Raw genomic sequence first — 27,157 nt, forward strand, 5'->3', positions numbered from 1 at the left:
GTCTCACTCAGAGTCATTGAGACCCTTGCCAGGGGGGTTTTGAGACCGCCCAGGAGGCCAGGGGTACGCCCTGGGCTCCCATAGGACAGAGAGTGCTGCCCAATCCTGGGCACCTTCCCGAGGGTTCACAGGGGTCACGCTTCAGGTGCCGCATTCCCAGCACCGAGTAGGGACATGATGGGCTCCTGGAGACCTGGCACGGCCATGGGCACCCCTTCCCACAGCTCTGGGCTGACACCCCGTGTCCTTGGAAGCCTGGGAGTGCTGGGCTCAATTCCAGGGATGCTGCCCAGCTCTGAGTCTTGCAGCCTCCCCTGTACCCCAAAACATGAGGGCCAAAAGGGACCCCCTTGTTGAAGTCACCACCCCTCAAACCCAGATGCAGAGCAGGAAAAGGAGGAGATGCCAACAAGCAGGAGGGGAGATGCCCACAAAGCCAGCATCCTGTCTGGTTTTCAGGGTCTTCAGCCTGTCCCAGTGCTCCACAATAGTTGGGGCTTGAGTTGATTCCTTGACTTTCTCAAGTTCCTTTTCTCCAATTATGAGACATAGTTGAGGCTTCTCCTGGAGAAATGCTGGGGAGCACAAAGAAGGAGCTCAGTGGCACAGAGACCCCAACAGCTCTTGGTGTTCCCTAGGCTGCCTGAGCTGCCCACTTGGCCACCAAGCCAGACCAGAGCAATGCAGGAATCACTGGTGAAGCCGTGGGGACCTGGGTCTCTCGTTTTGGGGCAAGGCAGGAAGGGAAAGTATGGTGCAAGTGGCACCGGGCTGGGATACAGGGGGAAGGATTCCCAGGGGTGGCCAGGGCACACAGCCAATCCCTGCTCCCAGAGATTCTGGGATGCTGCACTGACAGCCATTCCCCAAAACCCCTCAGGATTCAGGCACAGTCTTACATGAGGTCCCGGATCAAGTCCTCGGTGATGATTCTGGTGGTCTTTGGTTTGTATGTGATGGAGGGTGTGATCCCTTAGGATCTTTAGGCACATCCTGAAGGGTCACAATGGGGCTGCTGGTGTTAGTGCTGTTTGGGAAAGGATGATGTGAGGGATCCAAAACCCCCACACTCAGCTCTCCCTGAACACTCACTGATCCTGGGAGGAGCTCTGGACCCTCGGGGGCAGGACAGAAGGGGCCGGAGGGATTGGGGGTCAGAGGGAGATCCCAGCTGAGATCCCCAGGGGAGAGACCTTGGGAATGACGGACGGGAATCCCGGTGGGTGAAGCTGCTGACGGAGGGGGAGGAGCCCCCGGCACGGAGGGACCGGGACCCTGTGCCGGCAGCCGCAGCTGCCATGGCACTGCCAGTGCCGGCGCTGTTGTAGAGTGTGGGAGGTGTGACAATGTCCCTGAGCCGACTGTCACAATGTGATGGAACCAACGGCTGGGATGTGTCTGAGCCCATCGTGACAGTGTGCCCGAAGCCACTGTCATGACATGTCGGGAGTGACTATTGCCAGGCAGCTTCCCCAGCAGCTCCCGGGACTCACGGGATGTCCTGGAGCAGATATGGGATAGAGGGCAGGGGGTGGGTGTGGAAGCTCCAGAAGCTGGGAAGTGCAAATCCAAGGGATGGCAGAGATGAAATTCCTGCAGCCAAGAAGAGCCCGAGGCTGCAAGAGGAACAGCCCTGCAGGGAGGAAGGAGGGGCATGAGGGGCTCCGGAGATTCCCTGGCAGCCCGTGGGGGTCCCCGGGGAGCAGAGACCCCCCTGCAACCCTGCAGGAGCCCCTGGCAGAGCAGGGGGTGCCCAAAGGGGCTGTGATCCCGTGGGAATCCCCTGCTGGAGCACTTCGGACAGAGCTGCAGCCCATGGGAAGGACTCGTGCTGGACAAGTCCCTGGAGAAGGTTCTCCCTGGAAAACAGGGACCCCACCTTGGCTGAGCAGCGGCAGAAAAATCCTGTGCTGAACTGCCCAGGAACCCATTCCCAATTCCTTGTGCAGATGGAGAGAGGAGAGCCTGGGAATGAGTTTGTGTGTTAAGAAGGGTTTTTTGACTTCTCCCTATCCTGCTCAGATCATATCAGCAATAAATTAAATGAAAATCCCTGATTGTGAGCCTGTTTCTCCCGTGGCAGGATTTGATGAGCCATCTCTCCTGGTGCTTGTCTCAAACCAGGAACCCTTAGTTCAATTTTTTTTCCCTCTTCAGTTGCAGAGGGCAGAGAGACAACGGTGGGTGTGGGGGCATCCGACCACTGCTACCCACAGCAAGGCAGGAAGGAGGAGGAGGGAGCTGGTAAGATTGTTGAGCAGATTGCTGTTGTCTGCAGCAGTTCTGGGGCTCTCTCAGTGCCTTGGGGACAGGCACCAAATGATCAATTGATGCATTTCTGGACTGGTTCCCTCACAGCTGCCCCTGCAGGGGGGGGTTCCAGCCAGCCCTGCTCTGAAAACCATCAAAGGGCCCTCACAGAGCCACTGCTTGGGCTCACACTGACTCTTTCTGCTTCTTGCAGGGCTGAGCAAACCACAGCCAGGCCTTTTTTGGCCACAGAAAGAATTCTCACCTTTGCAGCATCTCGAAAGCTGCGAGAATCAAAGCCAAGGGGGAGGGGGAAGCCTCAGGTCCTGGCTGCCACCTGGGGCTGGCCAGAGCAGGGCTGGCCAATGCCCATCCCTGGGCACTGGGGCTGGGCCATGGCTGGGCCCAACACTTGGATGGCCACTGGCTTCAAGGAGCAGGAGTTTGGGATCTCCTTCCAGCCTGGGGCTCCATTCCCCAGCTGCTCTTGCTGGCTCAGATCCTACAGGGGACAAATGAGAATGGAGAAGTCAGGAATCCCCAGATTCACCATCCCCCAGGACTGGACCTTCCTGGGAAGGATGTCCCCCTGGGACAGGATCCCCTCAGACAGGACCCCCTGGATGTGCCCCCCAGAACACAACCTGCCCCTGTGTGACTCTCAGCACAAACAGCCTCTTCCTTCTGCTGCTGGGGAGAGAAAGTGAAAGTGTTGGGGGGGGGGCACAGTGGGCACCCCAATTCCCCACAGTCTCACCAACCCTCCCTGCACACCCCTCAGCCTCTTTTCTCCCTCTCTGGGCTCCACCTAAACCGTTCCCTGCTCAGGTCCTCCTCAGGAACTGGGGATGAGGAGGCATGGCACAAAAGTAAAGAAAATAAGGAAAACAGAGAAATAAAGAGAGGAAAAAGTCAAGAGCAAGGAAGGGCATAGAAGCAGGACTACCCAGGACCTCCAGGTGATGCCTGCCCAGTAAAAGAGCACCCCAGCACTGAGCACTGGATCACCCCAAAATCTGAGGCACCCAGGGAAGGAGCTGTGCCTCACGGGCACACCCGGCCACTGACCATCCCTGGCACCCCCATTCCCCTGGGAACCCAACAATGGAACCCTCATTCCTTACTTACCATCACTCTGGGACCCCCATCCCTGGGATCCATCCCATGGTCACAAAACCTTTCAGGACACATTGTTCCCCGACTCTCATCCCTGAGTGTGAAGCCACTCAACACATGAGAACCTTAATCCCATGGGACCCCATCGCAGGAACCACAGTCTCCTGGACACCCATCCTTGGTGTCCGCCCAACCCTAAACCCCTGCAACACCTCAGCCTCCAAATTCTGGCAAAATCCAGTCCCCAACATGTCCCACCATCACTCCCATGTCCCACAAGGTCCCCACCCTGCCCCCATCCTGTCCCCACCCTGTCCCCACCAAGGGTCACCTACACATGAGGATGAGACGTGACCTCGCTTCCTGTCCCTTCATCCCAAGAGCCGCCAGCCAGGGCACGGGTGGCCTCAGCAGCGAGTGACAGCCAGTGCCCATGGCCGGGGACACCGGGATGGCCGGGAAGGTGGCGCTGCTCCTGTGGGGTGAGTGCCCCAGGCACGGGCCTGACGCCCTGGGGATGGGCCCTGGTGAGGCAGAGAGTGGTGGGGAGGGGGCACAGGGGAGCTGTCCCCATGGCCACAGCCCCATGATCCTGTGGCCATGATCCCATTCCCATGGCACCTGCCCCCATGCCCCATCTGGATGGGATGTGGCCCTTGTCCCTGTCCCTGCATCCCTGTCTCCTTGTCCCTATCACCATAGCTGCTCTAGCTCCAAGGTTCCTTTGGCCAGATCCTTGTCCTCACATCTCTGTCCCCCTGTTCCCATCCCCACATCCCAGTTCCCCTATTCCTGTTCCCCCATTCCTGTCTCCATGGCCACCCCATGACTCTGGTCACACAGGGCTCCATGCCCATGTCCTGGCTCTGCTGGCCTTGGGGACCTCAGGGGAGGTTTCAGCTGAAGTTTGCAGTTTATTATAAAGGGCGTGGGTGCAAAGGGCCCTGCTGAGAGCTGCCAGCTGCAGCTCAGAGCAGGACAGAAAGAGAGTGGGGGTAAGGAGTTCTAAGAGATAAGAGGGGGGAGTAAGAGGTAAGAGAGAGAGAAGTAAGAGGGTGATGTAAGAGAGCGATTTTCCCATTTACGACACAATCAATCTTCTTCTGTGTTGAATATTCTAATTTCCACTAACCAATCTAATACAAGATACAAATCCTCTAATATTTGCATACAACCTGAGAACCCTCAAACTCCGTGTAGACCTGCAGCCCACCTTGTCCCACCATCCTTTCTGGGAATCCCCAGCCCTGACTTGGTGCCCTCATCCATTCCTGACTGCTTTTCCACATCCTCCCCTCCCGGCCCGGATGCCTGTACCTCCCTCTCAATTCCCCTCTCTGCTCCTTGGTGTCCCCTCCCTGAACTCCACACCCTTCCTTTAGGTCCCTTTCTCGGATCCTCCATCTCTACTCCCCCTCTCCCTCTTTGTGGTCCCCTTGCCCCTTCCCGGGCCCCCCAGGTCCCTCACAGTCCCTTGGTGTCCCCTGTCTCCCACAGAGGTTTCACTGTCGGGAGCGTTCCTGTCGGTGCAGACCCCATGGGACAGGGGGCACTTGGGGACAGCCTGGTGCTGAGCTGCACGGTGGCCATGGGGACAGGTCCCCTGCCCTTCTACTGGCATAGGGGGGGCTTAGGGGCACCACTGGGCACTGGCCCTGCCTGGAACTGGGGCACACTTGGGAGAATGACAATGATCACTACCACTAGAACTACTGTGGTCACTACTGAACCAGTGCCGGGTCAGCAACGGGCACAGCATAGCCGAGGGTGTCCCCCTGAACATCACTATCCTGGATGAGCAGGACCCTCGGGCTAGGGGGGACCCCACCCAGAACATCCCCATCCCTCCTGCCTCAGCCTTGTCTGTGTCCCCACAGTGCCCGTGGCAATGCCACCACCACCCCTGGTCCCCTGGCACTCCAGGTGTGCCCAGGTGGCCCCGTGACCCTGCGCTGCTCGGTGCAGGTGGGCTCAGCCCCTGTCACCTTCACCTGGCTGCACAACAGGCATGAGGAGGCCGAGGGTCCCCTCCTGGAGCTTGGAGCTGTCGATGTGGGACATTCGGGCACCTACGAGTGCGTGGCCACCAACCAGCTGGGACAGGACGGGCACCATGTGTTCCGGGCAGCCAGCCCAGAGCTGGCCCTGGAGGTGACACCACAGGGAACCACTGGACACCACAGGAACACAGGTGGGGTCACTGGGATGTTCAGGAGCCCTGGGGTTCAGGGTAACCTCATTGTGTCCCACTCTGTCCCAGCAGTTGCTGTGAATGTCAGCAGGACCCTCCTGTACCTGCTCCTGGCTTTCATCGGGGGCTGTCAGTGGTGTCACCGCTGGGATGGGTGACAATGGGGGGACATGGGGGTCCTGGAGTGAGGGAAAGCCCCTAGAGTTGGGGCAGAGATCAAGCAGCACCCAGGGCCCCTGGGCTGGGGAAAACTGAGCCCACAGTTGTTGGGAAGGATGAATTAGGAAAACCTTATAAATATGTGTGCTTAGCAAAGGATTTTGAAACCATAAGCGAGATAGAAATGACAGCGGTTTTCGACTGTGTGGCTTAGAGCAACAATGTGAATCCTTGAAGACCTTTTCCTTTGTTTAGATAAAGCAAATAGCCACAAGTACCAACAAGCCAGCAGAGACCATCTCCAGGCATCACAGGAAGGAGCAGAGATGAGCTTTATAGATAAGTAAGCAGCAAAACATGGTATTATAGTAATTTCTACAGGTTGTATGCGAATGTTAGAGGATTTGTATCTTGTATTAGATTGGTTAGTGGAAATTAGAATATTCAACACAGAAGAAGATTTATTGTGTCGTAAATGGGAAAATCGCTCTTACATCACCCTCTTACTTCTCTCTCTCTTACCTCTTACTCCCCCCTCTTATCTCTTAGAATTCCTTACCCCCACTCTCTTTCTGTCCTGCTCTGAGCTGCAGCTGGCAGCTCTCAGCAGGGCCCTTTGCACCCACGCCCTTTACAATAAACTGCAAACTTCAAGACCAGAATATAGAGAGCGCCTGAGTTTGTCCTGATGACCGTCCCACACAGAGATTCCCACACACGGTGACCTTGGCTATGTATCCTGTGCCTTGTGGGGAGAATTTGGAGTGTCTTGGTTGGGCCCCAGACACATCCCTGGCTGGGTGTTTAGGAACACTGGCATGTCACTGGGAGATTCTGGAGGGTTTGGGGAGCTCTTGGAGGTCTTGCAGGGATATTGAGGGATTTTTTGGGGTCATGGGGGAGATTGGGGGTAGCCCCTCCCTGTCAGGCTTCGAGTTTTGTTGTTCAGAGGGTCAGGGATACTGGGAGGGTCAGGGGCACAGTTGGCATGGGGTTCAGGAGTGCTTGGAGTGTTTGGGAGCAGTGAGGGGTGTGGTGAGAATTGGGGCTCCAGTAAGGATTTGGGGGTGCCATGGGTGTTTGGAGCAGCTGAGGTCCCAGAAAGATTCAGAGGTCCCAGGATCCCCACAGTCCCCCTCTCCCCTTTTATTTGCAGTCACCAGGAAGCCCCATGACCAGTGGGGGGGAGGGCCCTCTGGCTGGGACTCCTCTTTCCTACTTGCCCAGACCTCCCCCTTATTCCCACAGGACAGCCCTGGAGGAGGGGGAGGCCCTGGACCTCAGTGTGGTGTGCACCGAGTGGGCAGGGGGTGAGCATGTGGAGGGGGACAGGAACACGTCACCCACGGGTGTGACCCCCACCCAGGACCCCAAACCCAGAGTGTCTCTCAGGCCCCCCCACATTCCCCAGGTGACCACGAGGAGCTGCCAGGACCCCAGGGGTGACAGCGGGACCCCAGTAACAGCTACGAGAATGAGCTGTGACACTGGAGACACTGGGGGCACTGGGGGCACTGGAGATCCCTGCCTGAGGGCACCCCCCATGTTTCCCCCAGCCCTTGGCTCCCGTGGTTGCCCACCCTGCCCGGGAGGTGGCCACCAGTGGGGGATCCCATGTGGGGCTGCCCAGAGCTCCCCGTTCCAGTGCTCCCAGTACCCCCAGGGGCTCTCTTCCCTCCCCCAGTGCCAGGGGGCACAGGAACCTTGTCCCTCTTATTGGACACAAAACACAACTTTTGGATTAAACTGGAAGAAATGGTTTTGGTTTGTTCAGCTCTGCCTGCTCAGCTCGGGAAGGAGGAGGGTCCTGGTCCGGTTGTTGAGCAAACCACAGTCAGGCCTTTTTTGGACATAGAAAGAATTCTCACCTTTGCAGCAGCTCGAAAGCTGCGAGAATCAAAGCCAAGGGGGTGGGGGGAGCCTCAGGTCCTGGCTGCCACCTGGGGCTGGCCAGAGCAGGGCTGGCCAATGCCCATCCCTGTGCAGTGGCCAAGGGGAGAAGCTCCACAAGAATATCCCGGCAGCCAAAAAACTTCTTGTGGGCAAAGCTGGGGGCATCTGAGCTTCAAAATGTGTCCAGTGCTGCCAGAGTAGCCCAAAATCCCTGGGAGAGGCAGCAGAGCCGTGTATTTGGGCACAGGGATGGTTCAGCAGCACAGGTGACCTTTAGGAGCCCCTGCCATAATTACAACAGCTCATTAAGGCTCTGCTGCTCCCTCTCCTCCTCCCGCGGCTGCTGTGTCAGGACCAGCAGTGGCCCAGGAAGAGCAGCAGCTCCAAATGTGCTCTGGAGCCCCTGAGGAGCCCTGGCAGTGTCAGCAAGGAGCACCTGCTTTCCTCAACATGCCAGGGGAATTCAACATTCCCAGAGCTGCTGTGCCAGGGCTGAAGGAGGAAAAGGCAGTGAGAGGCTGAGGGTTTTCAGGTATTGTGGTGGAAAGGCACGAGAGGTGCTGCTGTGGGCCTGAGACCTGCCTGGGGTTGGATGGTGCCTTCCTTGCATTCCCATCAGGGACAGCGGTGGCAGGTGTTGTGTAGGGTGTGTGCCTGGGCCGGGACACTGCTGCGCTGCAACCGGGCACCAGGATCCTTTGTCTCTTCTGCCCGGGCGCTGCCGGTGCTGGTGCCGGCACCGATTGGTGCAAAGCGTGAAATTGCCAAAGGAGCGATTTGGGCTCGTCCCTCCCACCCGAGGCCGCCATGGCCCCTGAGGGGTTGGAGCTGGCACCGGGGCGCCCCCTGCTGGCCGGGAGTGCTCCCTGCAGCGCCCCCTGCTGGCCAAGAGTGCTCCCTGCAGCGCCCCTTGCTGGGCGGGAGTGCTCCCTGCAGCGCCCCCTGCTGGCCGGGAGTGCTCCCTACATCATCCTTTACTAGCTGTGGCCAGAACTGCACCAAGGACGAACAAACAGCCCTGAGCTGGTTCGATATTTTTTGTCTTGTCTTGGTGTTTGTTCTGTTCTGTTCTATAAATTTCCTAAGGATTACCTGTTGCTCCTTTTCTTAAATTTTTACCTGGAAGCCCCATAATTGCAACAGTTATAAAAATTTGGAAGGATGGGTTCTCTTTCCATTCCAGGAAGGTTCCTGCTTTCCTTGGCAGATGTTTTTCTTTTAAACCAAGACAGTTTCCAACTCGTGGGTTCCAGCATGAATGGGGCAAATACTCAAAGAGAAGACACGTTCAGACACTTGGCCACCTCATGCTCTGCCTTTAAAGCCCTGGGGCCTTCAAGGCCCCTATTCCAAGGTGGAACTCCTGGTCACTTGGCCACTCCGGAGATGGGTTTGGCAGAGCATCCCACTGTCCTCAGTGTGCCATGGCTGACAGACTGACTGACACACAAGGCCTTGTGTCACCAAAAGCAAGGCCTAAACCAGCCCTGCCAAATTCAGGTGTTCCAAAATGTCTTGAGACATCCAATTTCTCCTGTCCCTAACACCCCACTCTGTGCCACAGCCTGATCCCCACTGCTCTGGAAAAGGAAGAGTCTCTGGAACGCCCCCAGGGCATTTGTGACATCATCGCGTGGAGAATACGGCAGAGGAGGGGTTTGAGACAGGGCAGAAGGGAATCCTGAGCACTGGTTTCTAGTGGCAGCCCAACATTGCAGAATGCCGTTCCTAAAGCTCAACAGAGCTGAACAAAGAAACACCACCACTGCCAGCTGAACCAAAAAGCTGCATTTTGGTGCCAATAAGAAGGCAACAAGTCCTGTGTTCCCCAGGCACTGGGAGCAAGATTAGGAACTGTGGGTGTACTGGGAGTGCTGAGAGGGGCATTGCAGAGTCGCTGGGAGCACAGGGGTATTGGGAGGGAGAATGAGAATCCCATGGATGTACTGGGAGCAATGGAGAGGCACTGGGAGGGGAAATAGGGAGCCCTTGGGGGTACTGGGAGCACAGTAGGGAGGGAATGGGGAAGTGTCTGAGAATTCTGGGAGCACTTGAATATGGAATGGGGAGCCATATATGCAATGGGGGTGAGGAAGCCCTTGGGGGTTTTGGGGGCATGGGGAGCTTTAGTGTCCCTGTGCTGCTTCACCCGTGACCCCCCACTTGTACCCTCCTACCCGTGAATGTTGGGCTCCAATGGGAGCAGTATGGGAGTCACACGTGTGTGACTGCCACATGATGGGGTTACCCCAGTACCCCCAGTGCTCCAAGTGCAACCAGTGCCCCAGTCCCATCTGTGCCCAGAGTGTCACAGCACATTCCCATAGATGTCCCCGCATTCCCGTGATTGCCCATGGGTTGCTGGCAGCTCCGCGTAGGTCACCTGGGGATCCTGGAGTGTGGTGGCACAGGGGGACACTGTGAGAGACACTGGCTATGGCCTCTGGGCAGGGGGACACTCATGGGTGACATGTCCCTCTGCATGTGTCCCAGCCCGGACTCACCCCCCGTCTGCTTGGTGCTCACGACGTGGGTGTACAGCACCTCCCCCTCCTCTGGGGGGAGCGGGGGTTGCGGGGGGACCCTGAGGGAATAAATGGTATGTGTAGGTGGGAGTGGGAGGTCCTGGGGGTTGGGGTCAAAAGCCAGAGTTTGGTGTGAGCATCACACTCACCTTTTCTGCTGCTTCCTGTCAGCTGCAAATGAAACAGGGGAGGGGTGACTGTGGGGTCCTCAGGGATCCGAAACCTCTCAGGGATCCTCAAACCCCACTGCACCCTCAATATCCCCCAGCAACCCTGAGCTTCCTTGGTGACTCCAGAACCCCTGAACCACTCCAGTGCTCTGGACTTCCTCAGCCTCCAGAAGCTCAAGCCTGGCAGGGAGGGGACCCTCCAAATTCCTCCAGGATCACTGAAAGATTCCCTCAAATGCTTGCAAGGCCAACACCACTCCAAATCCTTCAGGTCCTTGAGCAAAGGTCCTGAGCACTCAGCGCGGCCCATGGCAGGGGCTGTGGATGCCATACCATTATCCCCACATTTAGGTGATCCCATAGCTCTCCCGGGGCCCCCATTGTCCCCATTGTCACTCACTCATGTTAATCCTCCGGTGCCAGCCCACAGCTCCACCCACGAGCAGGACCAGGAATAGGAGGCACCCGCCAAGGCCTGCAGCCACTGCTGGGGACAAAAGGGACACATCAGGGTCACCTGTCACTGCAGAGGTCCTGCAATCCCAGTGACCCCGTGTGACCTCACCTCTGTTCCAGTGTCCCTGTGGTGTCACAGGCACTGTGGGGACAGAGAAAGGGCTGAAGCCAGGAGGAGGGGCTGGCACACTGTGGCAGGGGATGAGGGAGTCTGCATGGTGGCACCTGGAGACAGAGGGGCTCCTTCACCCAGGACAATGTCCTCGTGGTGCTGGGGGTCATCATGTGGTGTGGTATGATGGCATGTGATGGATGAGGGGTGGAGGATGAGGATGAGGTGAGGGTGGGATGAGGGATGCTGTGTCCAAGGAGGGGGATGGTTGTCACCTGGTGATGGGGTGGATGGAATGGCGTGGGTGGGATGTGATGGATGCCATGAGGCATATCAGCAGGGGCATCAAACCCAGTGCCAAGGGTCTCAGAGCCCTGGGAGGGTCACGTTCAGCAGGGGGAATGTGATCTGATGTGCAGTGGGGAATGTGACAGATGGGTTAGGGACGCATGGCTTGGATGTCCTGAGTGGGGACACCTGGAGCCAGATGGTCCCAGTTGCCCTGGTCTGTGACACCCAGTGGTGGGGGCTGTGAGCTGGGCTGGGCTGGGCTGGGACTGATGGGGGGGATGAGGTGGAATGGGAATGTGTGGAATCTGGGATGCTGTGGATAGGGTCACCCCCAGCCCAAGGGTCCCACTCACCCAGGACTGTGACGTTCAGTGTGGGGCTCTCGACCACATTGTCCCCGTCGCTGACTCAGCACTGGTACTGGCCGCTGTCATTGTACCCAACATGCCGAAACTCCAGGCGGGGGCCAGTGCTCAGCGGTGTCCCCAAGCCCCCCCAGTGCCAGGAGAAGGACAGGGGACCTGTTCCCATGGCCACCGTGCAGCTCAGCACCAGGTGGTCCCCAACTGCAACCTGTCCCCCGGGGGGCTACACTGACAGGGACACCCCCGAGAGCGGGACCGCTGCAGGGAGACACAGGAGGGATTGGAGACATGGGAGGTGTGGGAGAAACCAGGGAGCAGTGAGGGAATCAGGGAGAGGGAGGATCAGAGAGGGGAGGGAGGAACCCAGTGAGGAAGAAGGTGGTTCGGAGACCGGGGGGGGGGACACATGGAAAAGGTTGAAGGGAAGATTATGGCGATGCAGAAAAGGATGGTGGGACCTGTGGACAATGGAGGGACCCCAGCAATGGATGAAGGCAACAGGGAAAGCAATGCAGGGGCCCAGGAAGAGAGCTGAGCACGGTGGCACACAGAGGGTTGAGCAGGGATGAGAGATTTCAGAGGGCTGTGGGGGCTCCCCCTGCCCATCCCCGCACTCACTGTGCACCGTGACGCCGAGCCGGGCGCTGCTCTTCCGCACGGCCCCCCCCTCGGAGTGCACCTCGCAGCTGTAATTCCCCGAGTGGGAGACCCCCACGGCGGGCACCAGGAGCTGCGGGGACCCCTGCGGGCCCCCCACCAACTGCCTGTCCCGGTAGAAGCGGTACCGGAGGGGGGCTGGGGGCCGCAGGGGGCTGGGGGTGCTGAGGCAGCTGAGATTGAGGGGAGACCCATCAATGAGCTCAGGGGGACCCTTCAGTGCCGGCACCGTGAAGAGCTCTGGGAAGGAGATAGGGGTGAGAACTGTGACTCTCAGTCCACTGAGAAGTGGCTTTGGACGTGTCAGGATATTGGGGTTCCAGCCGTGGGGGTGCTCACCGTGCACTATCACTGTCACCGGTGCTGACAGTGACGTTCCTGGTGCCACCCAGCCACCGCAGCGGTAGGTCCCGCTGTTGTGCAGCTCCAGGGGCGACAGGGAGAGCTCGGTGCCCCTGAGGGACCCCCTGAGATCCTTCTCGTCCTTGTAAAACTGCACCCTGGTGACAGGATTGTCCTGCCGGCTCCGGCAGCGCAGTGTCACCGTGTCCCCCTCCAGCAATGCCCCTGCTGACACCTGCAGCACCAGCGGCTCTGTGGGACAGGAGGGTCCCGTCACAATGAGGAGCCCGAGACAGGTCCAAAGTGGGTGCCCATGGCACTGGGGACATCTGGGTGGAGTGTCCACTGCACAGGAGGGTGCCAGGGACATCAGGAGCAGCCCCATGGCACAGTTGTCACCATGGGGGTCCCACCACACTGGGGTGTACTGGGATGCACTGGGATGTTTATGTATGGAGGGGACAGTTTCTGGCCACTCGAAGGGTGTGAGGCCACCCATGGCGTGGAGCCAGCCCAGACTTATCAGGAAACCAGTCTGATCATTTCAGATCCCCCCTCACCATTTGACACCACAACGAGGAGGCTGATCCCACTGCCGGGTCTGTGACGTGTAGGTGCCACTCTCAGTGACAGTGAAGCTGTTGCGTCCCTCCTGCTGTCAGCGCCGCCCGTCCTTGTACCAGGTGGTGGCACCGTCGGTCCCCGAGCCCTGGCAGGTCAGTGTCACCCGGTCCCACAGCACCGCCGGCGTCCAGGGGGGATCCACCAGCAGCTGGGTGCTCTGGGCACCTGCAGGTGACAGGGGACACCAGCCTGCCAGGGCCACCACGGGGCTGGGGACAGAAGGGCAGGGACATGGCATCCCCCGAGGACTCATTAGCAAGGCCGAGGATCTGGGCTGGAAGGGAGAAGGGACAGGGCTGTGTGGGGGTGGCCCTGCAGGGACAGCAGCACCTGGGGGACCTGGTGTGGTGTCTGTCCCCAAAATGTCCCCACAGGAACACTGATGCAGCACGGAGGTTTTGAGGACAGAAACCCTTCAGTCACTCTGGGCTGAGGCAGGACATGGGGACACTGTGGACACCCCATGTGTGCACAGGTCACCTCCCCCAGCCCTACAGCACCTGTCCCCATGGCCACAGCCCCATGATCCTGTGGCCATGATCCCATTCCCATGGCACCTGTCCCCATGCCCCATCTGGATGGGATGTGGCCCTTGTCCCTGTCCCTGCATCCCTGTCTCCTTGTCCCTGTCACCATAGCTGCCCCAGCTCCAAAGTTCTTTTGGCCAGATCCTTGTCCTCACATCTCTGTCCCCCTGTTCCCATCCCCACATCCCAGTTCCCCTATTCCTGTTCCCCCATTCCTGTCTCCATGGCCACCCCATGACTCTGGTCACACAGGGCTCCATGCCCATGCCCTGGCTCTGCTGGCCTTGGGGACCTCAGGGGACCCCACAGCCCCCCTGTGCCCCCTCCCCACCACTCTCTGCCTCACCAGGGCCCATCCCCAGGGCGTCAGGCCCGTGCCTGGGGCACTCACCCCACAGGAGCAGCGCCACCTTCCCGGCCATCCTGGTGTCCCCGGCCATGGGCACTGGCTGTCACTCGCTGCTGAGGCCACCCGTCCCCTGGCTGGCGGCTCTTGGGATGAAGGGACAGGAAGCGAGGTCACGTCTCATCCTCATGTGTAGGTGGCCCTTGGTGGGGGCAGGGTGTGGACAGGATGGGGGCAGGTTGGGGACCTTGTGGGACATGGGAGTGATGGTGGGACATGTTGGGGACTGGATTTTGCCAGAATTTGGAGGCTGAGGTGTTGCAGGGGTTTAGGGTTGGGCGGACACCAAGGATGGGTGTCCAGGAGACTGTGGTTCCTGCGATGGGGTCCCATGGGATTAAGGTTCTCATGTGTTGAGTGGCTTCACACTCAGGGATGAGAGTCGGGGAACAATGTGTCCTGAAAGGTTTTGTGACCATGGGATGGATCCCAGGGATGGGGGTCCCAAAGTGATGGTAAGTAAGGAATGAGGGTTCCATTGTTGGGTTCCCAGGGGAATGGGGGTGCCAGGGATGGTCAGTGGCTGGGTGTGCCCGTGGGGCACAGCTGCTTCCCTGGGTGCCTCAGATTTTGGGGTGATCCAGTGCTCAGTGCTGGGGTGCTCTTTTACTGGGCAGGCATCATCTGGGGGTCCTGGGTAGTCCTGCTTCTATGCCCTTCCCTGCTCTTGACTTTTTCCTCTCTTTATTTCTCTGTTTTCCTTATTTTCTTTACTTTTGTGCCATGCCTCCTCATCCCCAGTTCCTGAGGAGGACCTGAGCAGGGAACGGTTTAGGTGGAGCCCAGAGAGGGAGAAAAGAGGCTGAGGGGTGTGCAGGGAGGGTTGGTGAGACTGTGGGGAATTGGGCTGCCCACTGTGCCCCCCCAACACTTTCACTTTCTCTCCCCAGCAGCAGAAGGAAGAGGCTGTTTGTGCTGAGAGTCACACAGGGGCAGGTTGTGTTCTGGGGGGCACATCCAGGGGGTCCTGTCTGAGGGGATCCTGTCCCAGGGGGACATCCTTCCCAAGAGGGTCCAGTCCTGGGGGATGGTGAATCTGGGAATTCCTGACTTCCCCATTCTCATTTGTCCCCTGTAGGATCTGAGCCAGCAAGAGCAGCTGGGGAATGGAGCCCCAGGCTGGAAGGAGCTCCCAAACTCCTGCTCCTTGAAGCCAGTGGCCATCCAAGTGTTGGGCCCAGCCATGGCCCAGCCCCAGTGCCCAGGGATGGGCATTGGCCAGCCCTGCTCTGGCCAGCCCCAGGTGGCAGCCAGGACCTGAGGCTTCCCCCTCCCCCTTGGCTTTGATTCTCAGCTTTCGAGCTGCTGCAAAGGTGAGAATTTTTTCTGTGGCCAAAAAAGGCCTGGCTGTGGTTTGCTCAGCCCTGCAAGAAGCAGAAAAAGCCAGTGTGAGCCCAAGCAGTGGCTCTGTGAGGCCCTTTGGTGGTTTTCAGAGCAGGGCTGGCTGGAAATCCCCCTGCAGGGGCAGCTGTGAGGGAACCAGTCCAGAAATGCATCAATTGATCATTTGGTGCCTATCCCCAAGGCACTGAGAGAGCCCCAGAACTGCTGCAGACAACAGCAATCTGCTCAACAATCTTACCAGCTCCCTCCTCCTCCTTCCTGCCTTGCTGTGGGTAGCAGTGGCTGGATGACCCCACACCCACCGGTGTCTCTCTGCCCTCTGCAACTGAAGAGGGAGAAAAAATTGAACTAAGGGTTCCTGGTTTGAGACAAGCACCAGGAGAGATGGCTCATCAAATCCTGCCACGGGAGAAACAGGCTCACAATCAGCGATTTTCATTTAATTTATTGCTGATAAGATCAGAGCAGGATAAGGAGAAGTCAAAAAACCCTTCTTAACACACAAACTCATTCCCAGGCTCTCCTCTCTCCATCTGCACAAGGAATTGGGAATGGGTTCCCGGGCAGTTCAGCACAGGATTTTTCTGCCGCTGCTCAGCCAAGGTGGGGTCCCTGTTTTCCAGGGAGACCCTTCTCCAGGGACTTGTCCAGCACGAGTCCTTCCCATGGGCTGCAGCTCTGTCCGAAGTGCTCCAGCAGGGGATTCCCACGGGATCACAGCCCCTTTGGGCACCCCCTGCTCTGCCAGGGGCTCCTGCAGGGTTGCAGGGGGGTCTCTGCTCCCCGGGGACCCCCACGGGCTGCCAGGGAATCTCCAGAGCCCCTCGTGCCCCTCCTTCCTCCCTGCAGGGCTGTTCCTCTCGCAGCCTCGGGCTCCTCTTGGCTGCAGCAATTCCATCTCTGCCATCCCTTGGATTTGCACTTCCCAGCTTCTGGAGCTTCCACACCCACCCCCTGCCCTCTATCCCATATCTGCTCCAGGACATCCCGTGAGTCCCGGGAGCTGCTGGGGAAGCTGCCTGGCAATAGTCACTCCCGACATGTCATGACAGTGGCTTCAGGCACGCTGTCACGATGGGCTCAGACACATCCCAGCCGTTGGTTCCATCACATTGTGACAGTCGGCTCAGGGACATTGTCACACCTCCCACACTCTACAACAGCACCGGCACTGGCAGTGCCATGGCAGCTGCGGCTGCCGGCACAGGGTCCCGGTCCCTCCGTGCCGGGGGCTCCTCCCCCTCCGTCAGCAGCTTCACCCACCGGGATTCCCGTCCGTCATTCCCAAGGTCTCTCCCCTGGGGATCTCAGCTGGGATCTCCCTCTGACCCCCAATCCCTCCGGCCCCTTCTGTCCTGCCCCCGAGGGTCCAGAGCTCCTCCCAGGATCAGTGAGTGTTCAGGGAGAGCTGAGTGTGGGGGTTTTGGATCCCTCACATCATCCTTTCCCAAACAGCACTAACACCAGCAGCCCCATTGTGACCCTTCAGGATGTGCCTAAAGATCCTAAGGGATCACACCTTCCATCACATACAAACCAAAGACCACCAGAATCATCACCGAGGACTTGATCTGGGACCTCATGTAAGACTGTGCCTGAATCCTGAGGGGTTTTGGGGAATGGCTGTCAGTGCAGCATCCCAGAATCTCTGGGAGCAGGGATTGGCTGTGTGCCCTGGCCACCCCTGGGAATCCTTCCCCCTGTATCCCAGCCTGGTGCCACTTGCACCATACTTTCCCTTCCTGCCTTGCCCCAAAACGAGAGAACCAGGTCCCCACGGCTTCACCAGTGATTCCTGCATTGCTCTGGTCTGGCTTGGTGGCCAAGTGGGCAGCTCAGGCAGCCTAGGGAACACCAAGAGCTGTTGGGGTCTCTGTGCCACTGAGCTCCTTCTTTGTGCTCCCCAGCATTTCTCCAGGAGAAGCCTCAACTATGTCTCATAATTGGAGAAAAGGAACTTGAGAGAGTCAAGGAATCAACTCAAGCCCCAACTATTGTGGAGCACTGGGACAGGCTGAAGACCCTGAAAGCCAGACAGGATGCTGGCTTTGTGGGCATCTCCCCTCCTGCTTGTTGGCATCTCCTCCTTTTCCTGCTCTGCATCTGGGTTTGAGGGGTGGTGACTTCAACAAGGGGGTCCCTTTTGGCCCTCATGTTTTGGGGTACAGGGGAGGCTGCAAGACTCAGAGCTGGGCAGCATCCCTGGAATTGAGCCCAGCACTCCCAGGCTTCCAAGGACACGGGGTGTCAGCCCAGAGCTGTGGGAAGGGGTGCCCATGGCCGTGCCAGGTCTCCAGGAGCCCATCATGTCCCTACTCGGTGCCGGGAATGCGGCACCTGAAGCGTGACCCCTGCGAGCCCTCGGGAAGGTGCCCAGGATTGGGCAGCACTCTCTGTCCTGTGGGAGCCCAGGGCGTACCCCTGGCCTCCTGGGCGGTCTCAAAACCCCCCTGGCAAGGGTCTCAACGACTCTGAGTGAGACCCTGGTGTCACAGGTGCTGAATTCTAACCCCTGGGGGAAGTTGTCAGCACAAGGAGAATGGAAACAAGCTGCCAAAATTAGTGAAGTGTAAATTAGATTGTTAGAACATAGATAAATAGACTTTTGGGAATGTTTATGAAAAGGGATACGTGGCAAAGATGGAGAATTTGGGGGGGTGGACACCTTTTCCTCCTTCTTCTCCCTGTCATCCATGTTGAGTGACACGTTGGCACTTTTGGATTGGATGGGGTCAGGGCTGGACCATTTAATAAAATTGTATTGTATTGGGAAAATTTTGTAAACATGTAATACTGTCACGGTCCGCCCAATTCAAGAGCGAGTCGCGACTGGTTCTTTTATGGATCTTAGAGCGCAAAAGACACAGCAGGGGACAAAACCAGTTTACTTCTACAGAAATGCACTTTATTTAGTGCCAACCAAAATGCGATAGTGGGACAGAGAGAGAGAGAGAGAGAGAGAAAGGGGGGTCGGGATTATAGCTACCAAGACGGGCAGACGAATCCTCGTGGAGCAGCCAATAGATGTCTGTTGCTGTCTGGGGAGATCTCGGGGGTCTCCTTTGCGAAAGTCACTTTTATAGTCCTTTCCCAAAGCGAGTGGCTTCTGGCCAAAAGGTGAGAAGATTTATGGACTATTGTATGTGGAACTCGTTACGCGGGGGAACAGGTGGAAACAGGATGCTTCAAGGCACATCAGACCATCTTTGTCGTCATGAACACACGCAGGGCAGCCCATACTGACCAGTCCATTGTTCTTTCATCTGTGGGAGCTTGTTGAGTAAACTCCCCGTGACTAGTTGTCATGAGAAACCAGTCCTGGTAGGCATCACCTGCGTAACAGTCACTTTGCGTTCCTCCCATCCCTGGGCAGTGCAGGCCTCAGGCGAGGGTCGTTGGGCAGAAACAGACGAGAGGCTCAGACGGACTCTCTCAAATACATAGTACTAACTAAATAAGATGAGCCCTGCCTTCACCAGGAAGATTCCACCATGGATGCCAGGCTGAGCAGACCACTGCTGGCCAGGCAAAAAGTCCCAGAGATAAGAAATAATAAACAATCCTTGGGAAAAGAGAAAACCGTCTCTGGCAATCTCTCTTCGGCAGCTTCAGAGAAAACCAGGGTTTGAACTATCTTCGTGTTCCTCTGGGGTGATCTCGGGGCAAAGGAGAAACCCCAGATTGGGACATGTCCCTGCAGCAAGCCCTGAAAAAGGCCCAGATAGAGGAGCAGAGAAAGGCAGAACTGGAGGATGAGAGAGACCATCGGAGACATGTGGAAGAGGAGGAGCAGCAGGAGGAGCAGAAGCTGTGACGAGGATGAGGCTGGAGCAGGAGATGCAGGAACTGAACATGGTAGGGCCAGCGCTCCCTGCTGTCACCTGGCCCTGACTGAGTCTCCCCTGCTCCTTGTGCTCCCAGCTCTTCCTCTTCTTCCCCTGCCCTCCCGTCTCCTGGGTCCCAGTGCAGCTTCGAGCCACATTCACCTCTTGTCCCCACAGCTGTTCCTCAGTTCCAAGTACAACATGATCTAGGACAAGCAAGTGCTGGAGAAGCGAATGATCCACAAAAAACTGGCAGAGGAGGAGAAGTGCCTGGGCAACATGTTTGAAATGGAGTGGGAGAAGGGCATGGAAGTGCAGGAGGAGCTGGAGCGCTGCAGGAAGCAGGAGCTGATCAGGTGGGCAGAAGGCTCCCTCTTGCCCATGGAGGCATCTGGCCCATTCCAGCCACACCAGCCCTGTCCATGCAGCGTTTCCACGATGGGGAGCTGGTTGGATCCAGAGGGAACCCTTCTGCTCTCATATTCCCAGAGCCAGGCAGCACATTGTGAAGCAGATGGAGCAGAATGCAGAGGAGCGAGCACTGAGGGCTGAGGATCTGTACCAGGAGGGCCAGAGGCAGCTGGAGCGCCTGGAGCAGAGGAAGAGGGAGGAAAGGAAGGTGGGAGCAGGGAACCGGGGGGCTTCAGGGAGGTTTTTGTCCCGTCTCTGAGGATCTCTTCAGGCGTGAGACCTCCCCAGAGAGGGCATGAAGGTGGTAAAATCTGGTTCTCTCGGAGGCACCGGCAAGAAAGCAGCTTGAGATGATCTTGTGTTGTTTCAGGGATGTTTATTTATCTTATCTTAAAAATGTTTCTGCCAGCCCAGCACAGGTCCTCTCTTCAGGTCGACCATAGCAGAAGGTCCCCTGGGAGGGCTGTGCCAAGGCCTTTGTACTCTAAACTACGTATACAATATTTACAATTTTTCCCCAATGCCATGCAACCTCTTTACAATGTCCAGTTCTTTCCCCATCCAATCTGTGGTTCCCAGGGTGCAACTTCAGCATGGATGACACGAAGAAGAAGGAGGAAGAAGCCCACCACACCCAGAATCCTCCATCTTGGCCACATGGCCCTTAATATAAACAATCTAAAAACCTACTTATACTACATTCTAACATTCTAATTTACACTCTACTCATCATTATTTTCTGTGTCTCTTCTCTCAATGTGGGCAGATTCTCCCAAGGAGCCAAATCCAGCCCCTGCAGCTCCTGGGCAGCACTTGGGAGTCTCTGAGGGGTCTGCCAGGGGGGGTTTTGCATCCCCAAAGGAGCCAAGGAAAAACTCTGGACTCCCACAGTTTTCACCTGGCTGGAAATAGATTGGCAGTGCTGGATCAGCCACACTCAGGGAGTGGGAACAGCAGGCAGCAGAATCAGAGCTCTGGTCCTATGGGGACTTGGTGGCATTCTCTGGAGGTGGCTCAAAGCCTCCCTGCCCTGAGTGAGGAGAAGGAGGAGGGAGCACTCAGGAGGGGCTGCAGGAGCTGTCCTGGGGCTCTGTCCCACACTCTGGGGCTCTGTCCCATCCTGGGGCTCTGTCCCACTCCAGAGCTTAGTCCCACACCCTGAGATTCTCTCCCACCCAGTGGCTCTGTCCTGCCCTTGGGCTCTGTACCACACCCTGGGACTCTGTCCCGGCCTTGGTGTCTGTCCCACCCTTGGACTCTGCCCCTTCCTGTGGATCTGTCCTCCTTAGGAGAGCTGTGCTGCCTTGGAGGCAGAGCAGGAAAAAGCTGTACCTGGAGAAGGAGGAGCTGGCTGAGTTTGAGGGCCAAGGGCTGTTTGTAGCTGTGCCTGGTGCTTGTCATGGTGCTGCAGGGTGCTGGTTATTGCACCCTGTCACCACACCTGTGTCATGGGGCCACGATCTCCACACACAATAGTCCACAAATCTCCCCACCTTTTGTCCAGAGGCTACTCAATTTGGAAAAGGACTATAAAAAGTGACTTTCCCCAAACTGACTTTGAGATCTCTTTCACCCCAACGGATTGAAGATGCATCTCGTCTCATTTCGTTGGACGGCCACGAGGATGCATCCCGTCTGTTGGTAGCTATATCCCATCCTTTCTCTCTCTCTCCGCTTTTATCTCTCTCTCTCTCTCTCTATCGCAAAACTTGATTGTTAGCATGCAAAAAACTGTATTACTGCTTTCCACTAATCAAACCTGAGTCTCTTGCTTTTGTCTTTTGCACCCTGGGGTCAAATGAACAATCATGACTCTCGCTCGGATTGAGTGGATCGTGACAGGGGGGTCTGCAGGAGCAGCCCCTGGAGCCAGGGAGTGTCCTGGAGTCGTGCTGGCAGAGCCAAAGCAAAAGACAAGGGTTCTCATAGTTGCCCCAGAGGGAAGCCCAGCACTGTTCCCTATTTGGGCAGGATGCTCTGAGGGCCAAGAGGAACCAAGAGGCTGCAGACTGGGAATGGCGGTGGTGGGAGACAGAGAAGACACAGAGGAAGGTGGGATGGAACAGCAGCTGAGGCCCAGAGGAACAGCACTTGGTCCATGCAGACGAAGCAGGATCACCAGGAATTTCAGAGGGTGCTCAGGTGAGGTACATGGGACTGAGGGATGGCTCAGGCAGTGGCCAAGAAGGCTCCCAGTTCCAGCTGGTGTCTCTGGGTGCTCCAGTACCAGCCCAGGTGCTGTGCCAGGTGTGGGGGCTGTGGCAGGGTCCCTGAGGCATCCCAGCTCTCCCACAGGGCCTACCAGGAGCAGCTGCAGCAGGAGAAGCTGCAGCAGGAGCAGAGGGAGCTCTGGCAGTGCGCCCGTGACCAAGATGTGTGGTGGCAGATCCAGGAGCTGCGGCGGCAGCGCGAGCGGGCGGCCGTCACTGAGGAGGGTCGGCAGCAGGAGCAGGAGATCCGGCAGCGCAGCCAGTGCCTCGCCCAGCTCAGGCAGCAGAAGTGTGGGAGCCCAGGGCTTACCCCTGGCCTCCTTGGGGGGTCGCAAAACCCCCCTGGTGAGGGTCTCAAAGGCTCTGAGTGAGATCCTGGTGTCACAGGTGCTGAATTCTAACCCCTGGGGGAAGTTGTCAGCACAAGGAGAATGGAAACAAGCTGCCAAAATTAGTAAAGTGTAAATTAGATTGTTAGAATGTAGATAAATAGGTTTTTTTGAATGTTTATGATAAGGGACACGTGGCCAAGATGGAGAATTTGGGGGGTGGACACCTTTTCCTCCTTCTTCTCCCTGTCATCCATGTTGGGTGACACATTGGCACTTTTAGATTGGATGGGGTCAGGGCTGGACCATTTAATAAAATTGTATTGTATTGGGAAAATTTTGTAAACATGTAATACGTAATACAAACTATATAAGATAAGCCCTGCCTTCACCAGGCAGATTCCACCATGGATGCCAGGCTGAGCAGACCACTGCTGGCCAGGCAAAAAGTCCCTGAGATATGAACAATAAACAATCCTTGGGAAAAGAGAAAACCGTCTCCGGCAGTCTCTCTTCGGCAGCTTCAGAGAAAACCAGGGTTTGAACTACCTTCGTGTTCCTCTGGGGTGATCTCGGGGCAAAGGAGAAACCTCAGACTGGGACACCTGGTGTCCCTGGGTGGACATTGACATCTGGCATCCCCCTGGGTGGGCAGTGACATCTGATATCCCTGGATGCGCCGCAGCCCACAAAGGTGGGTGCGGACCACCAGAAGGGCAAGCTCAAGAAGATGTACCAAGATGGAGGAGACCCATCTTGGCAGAGACATTTGGTACAGACCCTGGTGGATCCTTGTAGCCTGCAAAGGCAGGTACAGACCCTAGAAGACCGAGCTTCAGAAGAGGCACGCTGTTGAAGAGGATTGCGGAGGCCATCTCTGGCCTTCTGCCAAGAAAAGCCGAGTTCCAGACCCGAGTCGGAGAGGAGGTGTCCTGGGAAGCCTCGCTGCTGTGCACTGCTGGTCGGTTTCAGAAACCTCCGAATCAATTTTGCTTTTGGGTAAGATGGTTCAGAATGAGACACATCATGGGATTCCCACCTAGCCATGAGCAGGGGGAGGGAGGTTTATGGCTGCCTTGCTATCAGCAGGCGAAGAAAGCAATTCAAGTCCCTCAGATACTGGGGGAAGAGACACATCATAGGACTCTCACCTAGCCATGAGCAGGGGGAGGGAAGTTTATTACTGCCTTGCCAGCAGCAGGTGGTTCAGCAAAGGCCTTGCCAGCAGCAAGGTCGGGGAAAAAGTAAGTTAGAAATATTTCCAAGTGAGTTACAGAACTTAGATTTTTGCTACTTCACCCCTTCAGAAACCCTGACCCCAGAAGGCGGGAGGGTGCTACAGGCCACTCCCCGAGCTGTGGGGGACAGAGGGGAGGGGGACGGGACCATGAAAAAGTGCGGACTCGGTGTGTTTAGCCGCAGGGATGTCCAGGGAGAGGCAACCTGTGGCGGCGACCGGGACGCAGAAAGACAGGACCATGTGGGCGGCTCTCAGCCCAAAGGGGGAGAGAGCGGCAGCCTTCACACTGATCGGTAAAAAAACAGGGAAAAAGTGCGGGTTCGGTGCGTTCAGCTGCAGAGGTGTCCAGGAAGAGGCAACCTGCGAGAGCAGCCGGGACGCAGAGAAGCGAGAAATGCGAAAAAACACAGACAGACCTGTCTCCAGCCCATTGCCAAGGGCCGAGTGCCAGCTATCCTGAGGGAAACTTCGGAGGGAACCAGCTACTAGATGGTTCGATTAGTCTTTCGCCCCTAGACCCGGGTTGAACAACCGATTTGCACGTCAGGACTGCTATGGACCTCCACCAGAGTTTCCTCTGGCTTCGCCCTGCCCAGGCATAGCTCACCATCTTTCGAGTCCTAGCACGGATGCTCAGGCTCCACCTCCCCGGCCCCGCGAGGGGGCGGCGGGCAAGACGGGCCGGTGGTGCGCCCGGGGCTGCCAGGCGCGACACACGCCCCAGGATCTCACCTCAGAGGGCGCGTGCCGGCCCTCACCTTCATTGCGCCACGGGCTTTCGACACCAGCCCCTGACTCGCGCACGTGCTAGACTCCTTGGTCCGTGTTTCAAGACGGGTCGGGTGGGTAGCCGACATCGCCGCGGACCCCGGGCGCCCAAGCGCGGCCCGTGAGCCTGGCCCGGCGGCGCCGCGCGGTTGGGGCGCACTGAGGACAGTCCGCCCCGGTTGACAGCGGCGCCGGGGGCCGGTGGGCCCGGCCCCCGCACCCCCGCGCGTAACGCTGCGCTGCGAGGATGCCCCCCCCCGCGGACGGGAAGGCGACGCCCCCCGCCACGACTCCGCCGACAGGGGGGGAGGAGGGCGCGGCGGCGGTCCTCTCCCTCGACCCCGGGATTCGGCGAGACCTGCTGCCCGGGGGCTCTAACACCCACCGCCGCTCGCGCGGCGCCGGGCCACCTGCCCACCGGAGGCCTTCCCAGCCGACCTGGAGCCGGTCGCGGCGCACCGCCGTGGAGGAAATGCGCCCGGCCAGGGCTGGGCCAGTCCTGCACCGGCCAGCCCCCCCCGGCCTGCCCCCGCGGGCGGGTGCCCGGGGCACGAAGGGGGGACGGAGGCGAGGATCTGTCGAACCCGCGCCGGCTGACTACAACTTGCCTGGTTGAATCCTCCGGGCGGACTGCGCGGGCCCCACGCGTTTACCTCTTAACGGTTTCACGCCCTCTTGAACTCTCTCTTCAAAGTTCTTTTCAACTTTCCCTTACGGTACTTGTTGGCTATCGGTCTCGTGCTGGTATTTAGCCTTAGATGGAGTTTACCACCCACTTTGGGCTGCATTCCCAAGCAACCCGACTCCGAGAAGCCCCGGGCCCGGCGCGCCGGGGGGCCGCTACCGGCCTCACACCGTCCGCAGGCTGCGGCCTCGATCACAAGGACTTGGGTCCCCCGAGAGCGCCCCCGGGGAGGGGGGCTTCTGTACGCCACATGTCCCGCGCCCCACCGCGGGGCGGGGATCCGGCGCTGGGCTTTTCCCTCTTCGCTCACCGTTACTGAGGGAATCCTCGTTAGTTTCTTTTCCTCCGCTGACTAATATGCTTAAATTCAGCGGGTCGCCAAGTCTGATCTGAGGTCGCAAGACCAGAGTTGTGCCGCCACACCGCCCCCCCGCCTCGGCGCCCGCGCGGCTCTTCCCCCATGCGAGGGATGGAGCGCGCGCCGGCACGGGTGGGGGGGACCGGCCGGACGGCCGGTTTTCTCTCCGCCTTCCCCCGCTACACGCGCTCCCCCCCAACCCCAGCTTGTGCCCGCGGCGCCAGCGGAAGAGAGAAGAGGTGTGAGAGAGAGAGACAGGATGGAGACGGAGACTCCCATCCCGGAGACGAGAACCGAAGAGGAGCAGGGCAGAGACAGCCCTGACCGGGGGTGTTACACCGTGCACCGCGGGGCGGCGCTCAGCGACCTCTTGCGAGGAGAGAAAGCCGACGGCTTGCCGACGCGCCGGGGGATGACGACAGAGGGTGGAGCGGGGAGGGCGGTCGGGGAAGGAGGAGGCCCGGGGGTTCACCCCCGTCCCCGGCGCTCGCGCCTCGCGTGCGTGCGGCAGCACGGCACGGTACCCACTGGGTACCCACCCGCAGACAGCCGCCCGCACAGGGTGGAGCCCGGGGGTGAGGCCCGCCCCTCGCCTCCCCCGCTCGCCCTCTCTCTCTCTCTCTCTCGCCCTTCTCTCTCTGGGTCCCACGGCACGGCGCCTTAGACGCCGTCGCTCGCTTCTCCCTGGCCGCCGCCGCCGCACACCGCAGCACGGCCCCGGGCCAAGGACGAGCTCCACCCCAGCGGCTCGTTCCGGGAGCGGGGAGCTACGGAGCGCTCCACGAGTCTGCATTTAGGGGGACGAAGGCCCTGCGCGGCAACGAGGACGACGACGACGACGACGAAGCCCGCACCAAGCCGCAGGGAAAGAGAGGGTGTCCGGGTCGCCGAGGAAAACGCTTCCCTCGCCGCACCCCTCCACCAGCCTTTCCCTCCGGGCATTGGGCCGGTCGCCGCCGCCGCCCACCGCGGGCTACGGACCTGCGAGGCGACCCCAGCCGCGCCGCCGGGGTGGCCCCTGGACGGCGACTGATTGTCACGCGACGCTCAGACAGGCGTAGCCCCGGGAGGAACCCGGGGCCGCAAGTGCGTTCGAAGTGTCGATGATCAATGTGTCCTGCAATTCACATTAATTCTCGCAGCTAGCTGCGTTCTTCATCGACGCACGAGCCGAGTGATCCACCACTAAGAGTTGTCTGGCTTTCGGCACTGACCCCGCGCGCGCGGAGGGGCCGGGACTGCTCGCGCGGAGCGGCCCCTTCGTTTCGGTAGGGACGCGAGGGCGCGCACCCTGCTTCGACCGTACGAGCACACACACGGTTTAACGGAGGAGAGGAAAAAAAACTGTAAACCCCACGTTACGCTCCGAAGGCCGGCAAAAAGGCGGGAGGATGCGCGCCCCCGACCGCCTCCCCCCGCAAGGGGAGACGCCGCCTCGGCTGCCGATCTTCGGAGGCGGCCCAGGCGCCCGGGCTCGACCCGACCTTTGCACGGAGAAAGCCGGCACGGCAACGCCACCGACCGCCGAGGAACGGCGGCCTGTCCAGCCTTGCTCATGGGACGACGCGCGTTCGCGGCTGGGGGTGCCGCCACCGGCCCCCGCTCGCGCTCACCCGCACTTGACCGCTCCGCGGAGGACCCGCGGAGCGCCACCGCGCCAGCCACGCAGCCGGACTCTTCCCAGCGGCCTTACGAGGCCTGAGATGCCAAGGCGGCGACTACCGCTCCGCCGGCGCAACCCCTGCGCGGGATTGCTCTCCCGCCGGAAGGCGAGAGTCCGGCAGCCGCACTCCGACACCGGCGGCCGGAGGCGGGCGCTGCTGAGACCCGAGACGGCATCGCGAGCGCCCGAGGCCCGCCGGTCGGCGAGACCCCACCGCCGCCGCGGCCGCACTCCCGGGCAC

The 27,157-nt window shown here is 58.8% G+C and overlaps 1 protein-coding gene and 1 long non-coding RNA gene across 2 annotated transcripts; one reads left to right on the plus strand and one right to left on the minus strand.

Moving 5' to 3' along the window:
* Positions 1-9,905: 9,905 nt before the first annotated feature.
* Positions 9,906-10,306, minus strand: LOC306815737. Its single transcript, XR_013777455.1, has 3 exons — positions 10,284-10,306; positions 10,114-10,193; positions 9,906-10,027 (listed from the first exon to the last, which is right to left on the minus strand). It is a non-coding gene; the product is annotated as an uncharacterized lncRNA (long non-coding RNA).
* Positions 10,307-19,247: 8,941 nt separating this feature from the next.
* LOC306815734 (uncharacterized protein) lies at positions 19,248-22,267 on the plus strand (the record flags this gene model as incomplete). Its single annotated transcript, XM_079332287.1, has 5 exons — positions 19,248-19,283; positions 19,463-19,608; positions 19,742-19,871; positions 22,050-22,162; positions 22,261-22,267. The coding sequence occupies 5 exons, from the start codon at positions 19,248-19,250 to the stop codon at positions 22,265-22,267; spliced, it is 432 nt and encodes a 143-aa protein (XP_079188413.1).
* Between the last annotated feature and the right edge of the window lie 4,890 nt (positions 22,268-27,157).

This window comes from Erithacus rubecula (assembly GCF_903797595.1).
Source record: "Erithacus rubecula genome assembly, contig: scaffold_205_arrow_ctg1, whole genome shotgun sequence".
In the NCBI taxonomy this organism is placed as follows: domain Eukaryota; kingdom Metazoa; phylum Chordata; class Aves; order Passeriformes; family Muscicapidae; genus Erithacus; species Erithacus rubecula.